The sequence below is a fragment of the Embiotoca jacksoni genome, unplaced genomic scaffold (genome assembly GCF_022577435.1).
Source record: "Embiotoca jacksoni isolate LCO1_2020_lvr unplaced genomic scaffold, fEmbJac1.0.p SCAF_6, whole genome shotgun sequence".
NCBI classification, from domain to species: domain Eukaryota; kingdom Metazoa; phylum Chordata; class Actinopteri; family Embiotocidae; genus Embiotoca; species Embiotoca jacksoni.
In genome coordinates, this window is record NW_027185414.1 from 22,309,773 (window position 1) to 22,320,743 (window position 10,971).

Below are 10,971 nucleotides of genomic sequence, written 5' to 3' on the forward strand. Positions count from 1 at the left end.
TCTTATCGATGTACAAAGAATGTGGCTCTGCATTAGGACACACATTATCTTTGTGTCACTGGGACAATTTGTGCTTTTAGCTCAAAGCAGAAGGCCGCTGGCAGCCGGTTTGTCTGTAAGTGGAGTTCTTTTTTTACCGGAAAGCTTCAAGTCCTTTAAATTCTATCAGCATTTTGATGCATAGAGGCCCTTTAAGATGTCCACTTCTTGTCCTTTTCAATGATACTTGTTTGAGTGTGTGATGAGTGTGTTTCTCTCGTTCACGCCTCACTTTGTCCGCTGTGTGTGTGACCTCGCTGACAAGTCTGTTCATGCAGGAATCAGCCACCAACATCCAATGTCTGACGAAACGGGGCTCTGTGTGTGTGACATTCAATACAACATCTTTTTTCAAGCATGACTACGGTATATTTCTATCGCTTGATTGAAATGATTCACACAAAGATTTATTTTAACATTTAATAAACAATCTCAGTTCAAGAACAATTAATTAAAAAAAACAAATGTAAAACAATGCTTCTTTTCTACACATCTTTCTACACATTTCACATTTGTTGTAAAAAGAATTACATTAGAATGAAATTAAATGTCAGAAGGAACCAGAAAACACGCGGCAAAATGTGTAAAAAACAGACATCACATGAAAAACCCAGACAGTCTGCCATTTAGTCATTTAACTGACTGCTGCAGTTCAAATTTGAGAGTTGTAATTTTCTCCCGTTGGACATACTGTCTGTTCCTGGAGTGTTAGAAATGCCAAAATACACTCTGTATTGCACAGGCCATGCGTCATTATATTAGTTTGTGCCTGAGTAACAAAACAGCAGTTGGATGATAGACATAGTGAGATAAAGTGAACATGCTGGTGATGATGTTTTTCCATCTGTCCTCCGCAGAATGTTAAAACTACAAAAATAGCAGGGTTAGGATTCTTAGAAACAGTAAATAATGCAGAGCAAATCTGTGCAAATTTTTTAGCGCTAAAAAAACACTAAAAGCATGAATAGTCAATAGAGGACTCTGTGAGCAATCAAAAACTGCAATGTCAAACAATTTTATCGACATAAACTTGAAAAAATCTCTAGTCAGAAAGTGCTACAAGTGTTAAAAGTCCGAGCTATTCAGCAAACATGATCTCTGTGGAGTAAAGAACAGATGAGTATGTTCGAGGTCCTTCCTCTTCTCTGGTCTGAGGACACGTGGTGGCTCGTAGCAGGCGGACGGACCACCAATGAATGGTTACTGATGAGTTTCTAGTCATCACAGCCCAGCAGCTCCATGCGCAGAGTGATGCGTTCGTGCCATTCCCAGGGGAGGACTCGGACATATCGAGCGTAGAACGGAGGCTCAAATATATTCTTCTTCTGGGTGTTGTTGTCAATGTTTCCTTGGAAAAGCTGCAAAAAAATGTTGGTTATTTTAAAAGTAAAATATTTACTTACTGAGCAAAAGTATTGTATTTTTTAATTTTGCTTAATTTTCCAATAAGAGGAATAGGAGAAGATTCTGGGTAATTTCATCCACCACGTCTTAATGATCAGGTGATCAGGGATTGTTTATCACTGAGCTGTGCTGCCTTCTGACGAACTCACAACCCGGATCCTAGCAGCCCCACCCAGACATTAAGAGCAGTCAGACAAATCCCCGGGCGGCATCGTTATGCTGTGCCTGCTCGCGCTGTGCTCAGTAAAAAACATCAAAGCTTGTTTTACAGTTTTAATGGATCATCTGGTTTCAAACATTGTTGCTAAAATTCTTCTTAAAAAAGGGGCTACAGTGTGCAGAACAACTCTTCCTCTCCTCCCAGCAAGACCCAAAAATATAACTCCTCTTAAAGGAAAAGAGAGAAACAGAAAGAGATGCTGACAGGATGATAATAACATGAGTTTTTTTTTTTTTATTATTATTATTATATTTTTTTTTTACAAGAACTAGGCTCTGTGTCTTAACTTTTAAAGACTAAGATTTATACAAACACACCTGAGAAAAGAAGTTTTCAGCATTCATGAGAATCAGACCAAAAATAAATCCCACATGCCGTATGCTGTATTAGAGAAAGACATTTCAGGTAGTCACGCACGTCTGACCTGATCATTGCCGGTGTCCACATCCTGCACTGTAGTCCAGGACTCTTCATCATTGCTGTAAGCAACTTTAAACACCGACACAAACTGAATTACTCCAAAGTCCTTCGCACCCTGAGTGATGATGCCCGTCAGGCGTTTTGTTTTCTCCAGATCAACCTGGTGAAGGAACAAAGAAAATATTCATTCTGTGATACGCTACACTAAAACACAATATATTGTTGCTGCCTTTTATACAATTCTGTATTTTGAACGTAACATTATTCATAAAAAGCATATATTTTTGTGCCATAAATAGGGAAATTTAAGAAATTTAAGAAAAAAAAAAATACTTAAAACATTTAACATATTACAGGATAAGAGATTTCACTTCACATAGAAATAGACAATCCATTCCAACAGTTAAAACATATTTCACAAATAAGACTACATTTCATAGCTTAAAAAAGTAGCAGTGTATCCAAGCTTGAAAACAAAATATTGCACAGCCCATCTGTGTAAAGTACGCCATATTGCATAGTCTAAGAATACATTCAACACTTAGGTATTCTTCATATTGCATGATCATATTGCACCATTAAGGACTACTACTGCTGCTCTACAGCATCTGACATCTTAACGATAATAACATCTGACCCCTGAGGGTTCCCTCACCTGGATCCACTCTGAGCGGTTGCTGATGGCAGGAGACCAGGCGTTGGTCTTCCCCACCTTATCCAGCCGGGCGAACTGAGCGTGCCACGTGAAGGTGTCGATGCCCCACGTGCGGAAAGAGCTGGAGGCTGTAAGCTGCCCGTCCGAGATGAGCCGAGACTTCATTCCCTGAGGCTCCGAGCAACCTGCCGTATTTGAATAAACTGTGAACCCAGAGCAGACGGGGAGACGGAGGGAAGGAGGGAAAATTCAAGAGGACAGAAAGAGAAAGATAAGAGAGGGAGAAGACAAGTGAATACACCCGAAGTCAAGAAAAATCCACTTCAACCACCTTTTAAAGAAAGCAAGTGACTGATTGAATCAATTCAACACCCACCAATAACCAAAGGGAAAGAACAGAAAGCGGCACAGAGTAGAGGAATGCATGCAAAAAAGTGCGCAGTGTGAACACATTAAATCTGTTTCTCTGTAAAATGTTTTAATGTTGCGATATATGAAGACAAAGGATGGAGTTAGACAAAAACACAAATGTGTGTGTTTGTGTCCGAGTGTTTGAAAAGTGGTCTAACCACGGCTAGATGTTATGCAGCTCAAATAAACTCCCTCTCACAGGCTATAACTTGACTTGAACCTAATGTACTCCATCTGTCCTTTTTCATTAATATACAGCTTTGTTTTTTTTAACTGCTCTTGCTCTCTGCCGAGTTTCTGGACTGGCTGCGAGCGTTCAAACTGCACTGGATGTTATCTTTGTCTTTACCATTGAGTTCACAGCCCACCAGCTCCAAGCGCAGCGTGCAGGCCCTGCGGCAAACCACGGGGATGATGCGGATGTACTGGGCCACGATAGGCGGGTCGAAAAGGTTCGTCTTTGTGCTGTCGTTGTCTGCGTTGCCCACAAAAACCTGCAGCAGAAAAAACACAGGAAATGAGGTGAGTAAAGTGAAGACAGAGAAGCTTTTTGTGGATAAATAACAGATATTTAATACATCTAACCTTGTCTCTTCGTACGCCGTCCACTCTGTAAGTGATGTAACTGTTTCCATCGAAGCTGCTCGCCACCTTGAAGGCCTTGATGTACTCAGCTGTGCCCATGCGACTGGCGCCCTGCGTGATGATGCCCGTCAGGCGCATCGTCTTCTGCATATTAATCTGTTGTTGACAAACGCTCAAACGTCAGTCACCGCTCTCGTTGGTCAGCCTCGTGATTTTAAAGTGCCCACTTCTCTCACCTCGATCCAGGGGTTCCTGTCGTGGGCGGCCGACGTCCAGGCGTTGACGATACCTTGGTTGTTGAGTCGAGCCAAATCCGGGCCCCAACGCTGAAGACCCAGAATGCCGTAGTGCATAGAGGAAGCGGAAATCTGGGACTCCACAATCGCTCCTCCCTCCATCCCCAGCATAGAAATGCAACCTGGGGTAAAGAACAAAATATGCTTGAGTCACTACATATATTTTCATCATATGGTTTAAATATTTCAGTATGTTTGAGTAAATCAAGAGAAAAACACATCATACCACTCTTTAAAATAGTTATTACTACATTTAGTACACACATAGTATGTCATTTGGCCAGTTCTGTAAACTGAGTCGTAAAAAGCAAGTGACCTCAACCTGTACAGATCTGAGAAAACGTGTGTGTAATATAATGACATTGTAGTTGTTGAACGTACGTAGCTGACACTGCTTTCCAACATATGGTGAGGTGCACTGGCAGGTGTAGTCCCCATCAAGATCTCGACACACCCCTCCATTCATACAAGGCTGGTCGGCACAGTCATTCACATCTGAAAAACACGACAACTCATCATTTTCATGTCCTCGAACTAACTTCAGTCAGGAAATCACAAAAAAAAAGGACGATTGTCGGAGACGTGGCGCACACCTGCTTGCAGAGAGAAAGGACAGAGGAGAGCTGAGGCAGGTGGACAATAGACTCACTGTGTCTCAAACATGCAGTTGGTGACAAGTGATTTCTCTTAAATCTAAGATGATGATAGAAATGCCCCTGAGGGCAACACTGATGAGGAGGAGCATGTTAAGGGTGAAAGGTCGCGGTTGGTTATTTAATTTTGTATTATGACTCGATGAATGTGGACAGACACAAGAGATATTCTGATGTCCACCAAAGACAAACGTACAGACTGAACTCTATTGGAGGCATTTAGTCTTTCAGCTGAGGGTGAAATCTGTCTATAAATGTCAGTTGTAAGATTTTCCAGCTTTTTCTCTTTTTCCTTCGCAGTGACCATGGCAACAAAGCAAGTCTATGGTCTCTTCCTGTATCCCTCTTGAGGACTGCCCATGTAGCTCGTAAATCTCCACAAGGTGGCATGCTTACACAGCAGATGTCCAGATGTTTATCTGAAGCAGTGGGATGAGAGCACAGTTTCATCTGGACAGCAGTACATTTACTCAGACCAAACAATATACCAAACAAAAAAACAGCCCTCATTGTCAACACTTTTTTCTATGAACAGCAGGGTTCTCGAGTCCTTCAGGGACTCCAGGTGAATTGCAGCTGATAAGACAGAAAACCAGCAGTGCTGTTTTAAATTAATTCGTAATGAGTCTTGAATATATACATTACGATCTGGTTAAAATCAATAGTTCTTTCAGTGATTTTTTTTTTTTTTTATAGACTGAATTGTACTGGATGTTTATGATGTTTCCCTAATAACCCAACAGTATGCAGCCACATCAGGTCTGACTGTAGCTCCACTTCTGGGTGCTTCCAAGCTGAACCACAACAAAACACTAGTGACATACAGCTACCTGAATCTATTAAATGATATATGTGGGTAGAAGCTATTGTCTGTATCTGTATCTGTTTATGTCAAATTCAGATCAGTATTGGCTTGTAAAGGAATTTGGCATTTTGCTCCCTAGATTCACATCTATATGTTTACCTGCCAACCAAGTAATATACAATTTTAACATGCAAGAAAATACTTTTCAACCCCACCTTCAAATAAAAAAGTTAAACTAATCTAAGTAAAACCTGTTAATTGTCTCGGTGTACGTACATGACTGCACCATAAATGACTAATTTCACCTGCCTTAATAACCTTACTAACTTCAGATCTAAAGCAGATGACAGTTTGATGTAACGCCACATAGGTCTGTTTAATTATTGTTCCTGTCAATGCTAAGAGGATTGGTCACCACTCAACACAAACGCATTTATGGCTGTCACAGCACTGGCACAGCACAGCACAGCTAATAATCCTGAGAAACAAGTGACCTTTCCCAAAAACGGACCGTGAAATAATCTTAGTTATTTGATCCTTAAATCCAACTTGCCGATGCAGCCTGTACTGAATATTTCATTTTCTTAACTGGGATTATTTTGCACATGATTTGGCAACGCATGGCGATAATGCTAAATATGCATGAATTATTAAGATAAAGCATCCAGAACTTGAAATTCTCAATGTCTCATTTGAATATTTTTGAATGTTGAAATTCAAATATTGCTATCATATATATATTTTTAAATATCCTTTCACTACTATGATATAATTCATTTTGACTGAATCCATGTCTGTGCACTTACTGCACATTGTATATCGAACAGGTTCCACCTCATTCAAGCACCTCGACACACGTTTGGTCTGTAAAGTCTTCTCGATTGAAATTTAGAAAATGTTTGGGAGTAGACGACCACACTGCACAAACACTACATGGTCAAACTGTGGACTTTGGGAGGGGTGAGCTGGTCATTCACCAAAAAAATGCCTCTTCACTAACCGTACGAGTTTAAGTCCTGAGAGTTAACTTTGAATCAAAAGATTATATTCAATCTTTTTCGGCAGCAGTCATTCACAAAAATAAGCTTTCAGTGTTTAAATTCAAATTTAAGGATGTCAGTCATTATTTAAAGAATTTAGGAAATAATACTCACAGATATTCCCAAAATAATAATTCTTCAAATACACCCACATTTCTTTGATAATTACAAGCCATTTTTAGAATTTTACAAACAGGATATGATGGAATTCACACGGATTGAGTCAACCCTCAGCACAAACAGATGCAGTGTTGAGCCTGTGCGGAGGGTGTCTGCATGCTAAGAGACTTAGAGTGGTCTTTTACTAATTAGCCAAACAGAATGACCACAGAAGCCACTGAAAGAGTCCCTTTCATGAAACTGCTGAGCGGACTACGCATCTCTTTCACTGCTGATGTTGTGACATGAGGGAAAAAAAACTCCTCATATGTTCACACTTTTACAGAAATCTGCTGCTATTTGTGTGACACAGCCTGCAGAGTTGTTCTGACAAAATTACTCCACTTTGCTGACTTATTTCCTGCACTTGGATCCATCATTCTTGTTTTTATCTTGGCCCTAAAATTTTCCCTGAATGATGAAACATGTCAGCGCTTACTGGTTGGAAAGCTTTCGAAATTCATTAAATAAATATTAGGATGTACTCTGAGAATGTAATGGCAAGTGTAAATGTGTAGTTTTATAGGTCAACACGGCCAGCCAGAAGTAACTCACTGATCTGGCAGTGCACTCCCTCAAAGCCGGGCTGACACCTGCAGATGTACTCATTGAAAACGTCTCCTCGTCTGGTCGGAGCGATGATCTCGCAGGACCCATCATTCCTACAGGGGCTGGGACTGCAGGGTCCTGAGGGGAAGGAAGAAGGAAAGAGATCAGTCTTAGTCGACTCAACCAAGCTTTTCCTCCAGAATTTCCCTTTTCGGCCGTACCTGTCTCTGTCAGGTTACAAGTGTCTCCGCCAAAGCCGTCCACACAGATACAGATGAAGAGATCCTCTCCGACCCCCGTCACACATGTCGCTCCGTTGTGGCAGTAATTCACTTCACAGTAGTCACCTGAGAGAGAATAACATTTAAACAGTAACAGTAAATAAGAAATGTGTACAGCAACTGCACATGCAACCTCACATTGTGACCCACTTTGCTGCAAAGCAGTGGTGAATTTAACGTGTTGCCATGGAAACCAGGGACACCTTTTAAGTTCTCCACTGCCAGTAGCTACAATAAATTCACACACACAATGAGTAAAAACCCTTGGTGTTATGTGATTGTTGTGCCACTGAACTCTGTATGTTAAATAGAAGAAAATAATGTCGATTCAGGTGAAATAAAGGCTTAGTAACAACAATCCATTAATAAATTACTCCTGAAAAACCTTAAAGGTGCAATCCACCAATTCATTATTGCACTTTCATTATGTTGCTGGACTTACAACTAAAAAAATAAAAGCTTCTTTAAGACTGAAGCCACAGACTGTGAGATATCAAAACTATTACTCTCAAATAAACTGTAGGCAGAGACCCCAGACACAGTATCGCACTACATTTCCCATAATTCAGTTCACTCCCTCAGTGGTAAAGGGCCATGCCTGAGTTTGGGACACATGTGTGGCTTTGGTGGATTTCCTCTTAGAGTTCAGTCAATCCACTACCAGATTCTGTAATTAGGAGGGTAAAAAGAGAGATCTGGTTTGTTTCTTCTTCGTTGTTGGGAGTTTCTGACCTGATTATTTGTAACAACACTGGTGCTGCAGCTTTGGCCGGGGGGCCCGGCAGGGCACATATTTATGAGCTGTCAAAATTATACAACCTATTTGCTTTCTTTTTTAACCAGCCTGTTGACTCATCAGGTGCCACGTCAGAGTCACCGTTCAACCTCCGAGCAGCCCCGAGTGGAACAACTGGAGCTTGTTGTCACTTTGTTTGGTACTGAGGTTAAAAAGGCTGCAAGGAACTTGTGAAATCTGCAGACTTTCTCTTTTTGGAAATTGCACCGCCAAAACAATGAAGCACAGAAATGTGATATTGAATATGTGAGTAAGTTAATTTTGCAGTTGTTGTCACCAGTCACAGACTGACTAACACATTTGACAGCTGTTCAACTGCCCCGACTGGCTTTGCTACTGGAGCGACATGTTTCAGCAAGAGAACAAATCCGAGACCAACCATTTTGACAAAGTAAATGATCGGAGGAACAATTTGAACACAGGAAAACGTGAGTTATCATTAAGATCTATGTAAAAACAGAATCTTAGTGTGACAATAGTTTCCTGTTGATCCTAAAAATACCATCGAGAACCATTTCATGCTAATAGAAAATCTAAGGTTGTAAACAATAGTTGGACATATTTGTGACGCCACCACTGAAAGCATAACATGTCTATGTGCAGGATTAAGAGCTTGCAGGATTAGCCAGGTTGAACAGGAGCATGCTGCTCTCAGGGATGAGCAGTTACACAACATGACAGTGCAGATGCCCCAGAGCGGCTCAGGACACAACACACCTGACTGGCAGGTGTATGAAGAGCAAAGCAATCAGCCCCTAAATTTACACAAACATCATGCCAGGAAATCCAAAGATTTGGTGCTTCCTAATTGGACTGATGCTCCCAAATTGGCGGCACATTTGCAGGTCAAATTAAAATGATGTGATCAGACAGCTGATTGACGTTATCTCCGGATGTGAGCACTTATGGTGTTATTTTCCTCTCCATCTGATCCACTTCCATGTGTGACCAGAAAGGTATCCGTGGAGTCAATAAGACATTACAACGTAAACTGAAAATAGAATTTTCACAGGATAAACTCTGTCTGTAAATGCAATTACATCTCACTCTGTACTGCGAGAGGTGCAAGAGAGAAAATACAAGAACTCCAAGTAACCTTTCTCTTTACAAACCTGCCTCTTACAATGACCACTGTGCAAAATAGAACTTGGTAATAACAGAGTCTCTCGAGTAATAACAGAGTAGTGTCACATTTAATCATCATAATTCTACCATGACAATAACAAGATGGCATTCAAGGATGTATAGTGTACCAATTATATATTGACTGTTTTCAGGAAGAAAAAAAACTGCTTTTTTTCATAAATGAACCCCGAATATTGACATAATTTAATACTACTAATGCAGAAAAAGTTAAAGGCAGCTATTTGTTAGCTAAATAACAGTAAAAGACATTCAGCAAAGAGAAATACTATCACAAATACCAGAAAAACGGTTTCTTTTTTTAAAATTTGAATGATCAACGTGTTGCACATGTCTTTTTCTGTCATTTATTAAAAGCCCCAACTTTTGCCATGAAAAGGAAACCTTGATTTTTCAGTCTGAAAAGTAAAAGGATAAAGTAACAGGCCTGTGACCTGGTTTCTTCAGACTGAACTGGCATCGTTATGGGTAAAAGGAAGAAAACGGCATGGAAAATAAGACTGTAGGTGGCAGGGTCAAAGTCCCCGTGTGAATGGAAAATGGTAAATATAATATGGTTTTAGGAATACAAACCAATATGAGACACAAGTCCATTACATAAACAACAGAAAACAGGAGCTGATCACAAGTTCTGTGTAAATGCGATTAATCAGATTTAATCAGCTACGTGTCGTTTGTTGATGGAGGCACTTACCTCTGACTGAATACAGGCAAAGCAGTAGAGTAAATAGTCCTAAGTAAGTTGTAATTACATTACCAGGGAGTTTCATATTTGTTAAGTATTGTTTTGTTTGCTCGGAGAGACGCGCTACCGCCAAACTTCCAACCGATGCTGCCTTCAGGTGCTGCCGAGATGATCGGAATTCAAGTTGAAACCCAAAGGACCAGTCAGGGGATAACCGAGGGAGCTGGGATTTTTCGATAATACTGGATGGAGTTAACGACATGTGACGTTATCTGATGGGCGGGGAGAGGAAGACGAGAATGGAAATGTGCAATCCCAGCAACTATTTCTGCTCCTTGTTTTAATTAAACACAATGAAAAAGAACATATGAAACTTTAAACAACAATTTCTTAGCCAAAAGGTGTTTTTTTTTGTTGAACTATTTTTTTGGAAAATACAATGGGAAAGTAAATGAATTGGAAAATAATTACAAATACGCTATAAATAAAGACAGATGCAAATTAAAACAGAAATATCGATTTATGTCACATTTTGTTAATTAATCAATTAATTTGGCTATAATTAATCAATACACTATTTAAATGCATTTGATGGCATCTTAATTTAATATTTACAGCTATTTCTTCATTTATATATTTATATATATATATTTTATATATATATTAGCATGCTCGCTGTTAAAAAAAAAAAGATGGAGTAACCTACCTATTGCTCTAAAAGTCATTGCACTCCATCAAACAGTCTAATTAGTTGCCTGTCCACATCTTAAATCACGATAAAGTCTTTGTGTTATTAATAACCGGTTTTGTGCTGTGCATGTGAAGGCACC

General features: G+C 40.0%; 1 protein-coding gene across 1 annotated transcript; it reads right to left on the reverse strand.

The window, feature by feature from the left end:
- Positions 1 to 445: 445 nt before the first annotated feature.
- On the reverse strand, positions 446 to 10,346 carry LOC138213248 (lactadherin-like). Its single transcript, XM_069174220.1, has 10 exons — positions 10,151 to 10,346; positions 7,458 to 7,583; positions 7,243 to 7,374; positions 4,412 to 4,525; positions 3,971 to 4,152; positions 3,735 to 3,890; positions 3,499 to 3,643; positions 2,739 to 2,941; positions 2,088 to 2,243; positions 446 to 1,397 (listed from the first exon to the last, which is right to left on the reverse strand). Exons 1-10 carry the CDS (start codon positions 10,224 to 10,226, stop codon positions 1,254 to 1,256), a joined length of 1,434 nt encoding a protein of 477 aa, XP_069030321.1. The 5' UTR covers positions 10,227 to 10,346; the 3' UTR covers positions 446 to 1,253.
- Between the last annotated feature and the right edge of the window lie 625 nt (positions 10,347 to 10,971).

Excerpts from the sequence above, each read along its gene's own strand:
- LOC138213248 (XM_069174220.1), bottom strand. The coding sequence starts at position 10,226 with ATGAAACTCCCTGGTAATGTAATTACAACTTACTTAGGACTATTTACT. Across the intron at positions 7,375-7,457 it reads TTGTAACCTGACAGAGACAG|GACCCTGCAGTCCCAGCCCC; the intron begins GTACGGCCGAAA and ends CCTTCCCCTCAG. Across the intron at positions 1,398-2,087 it reads TGGACACCGGCAATGATCAG|CTTTTCCAAGGAAACATTGA; the intron begins GTCAGACGTGCG and ends ATTTTTTTGCAG.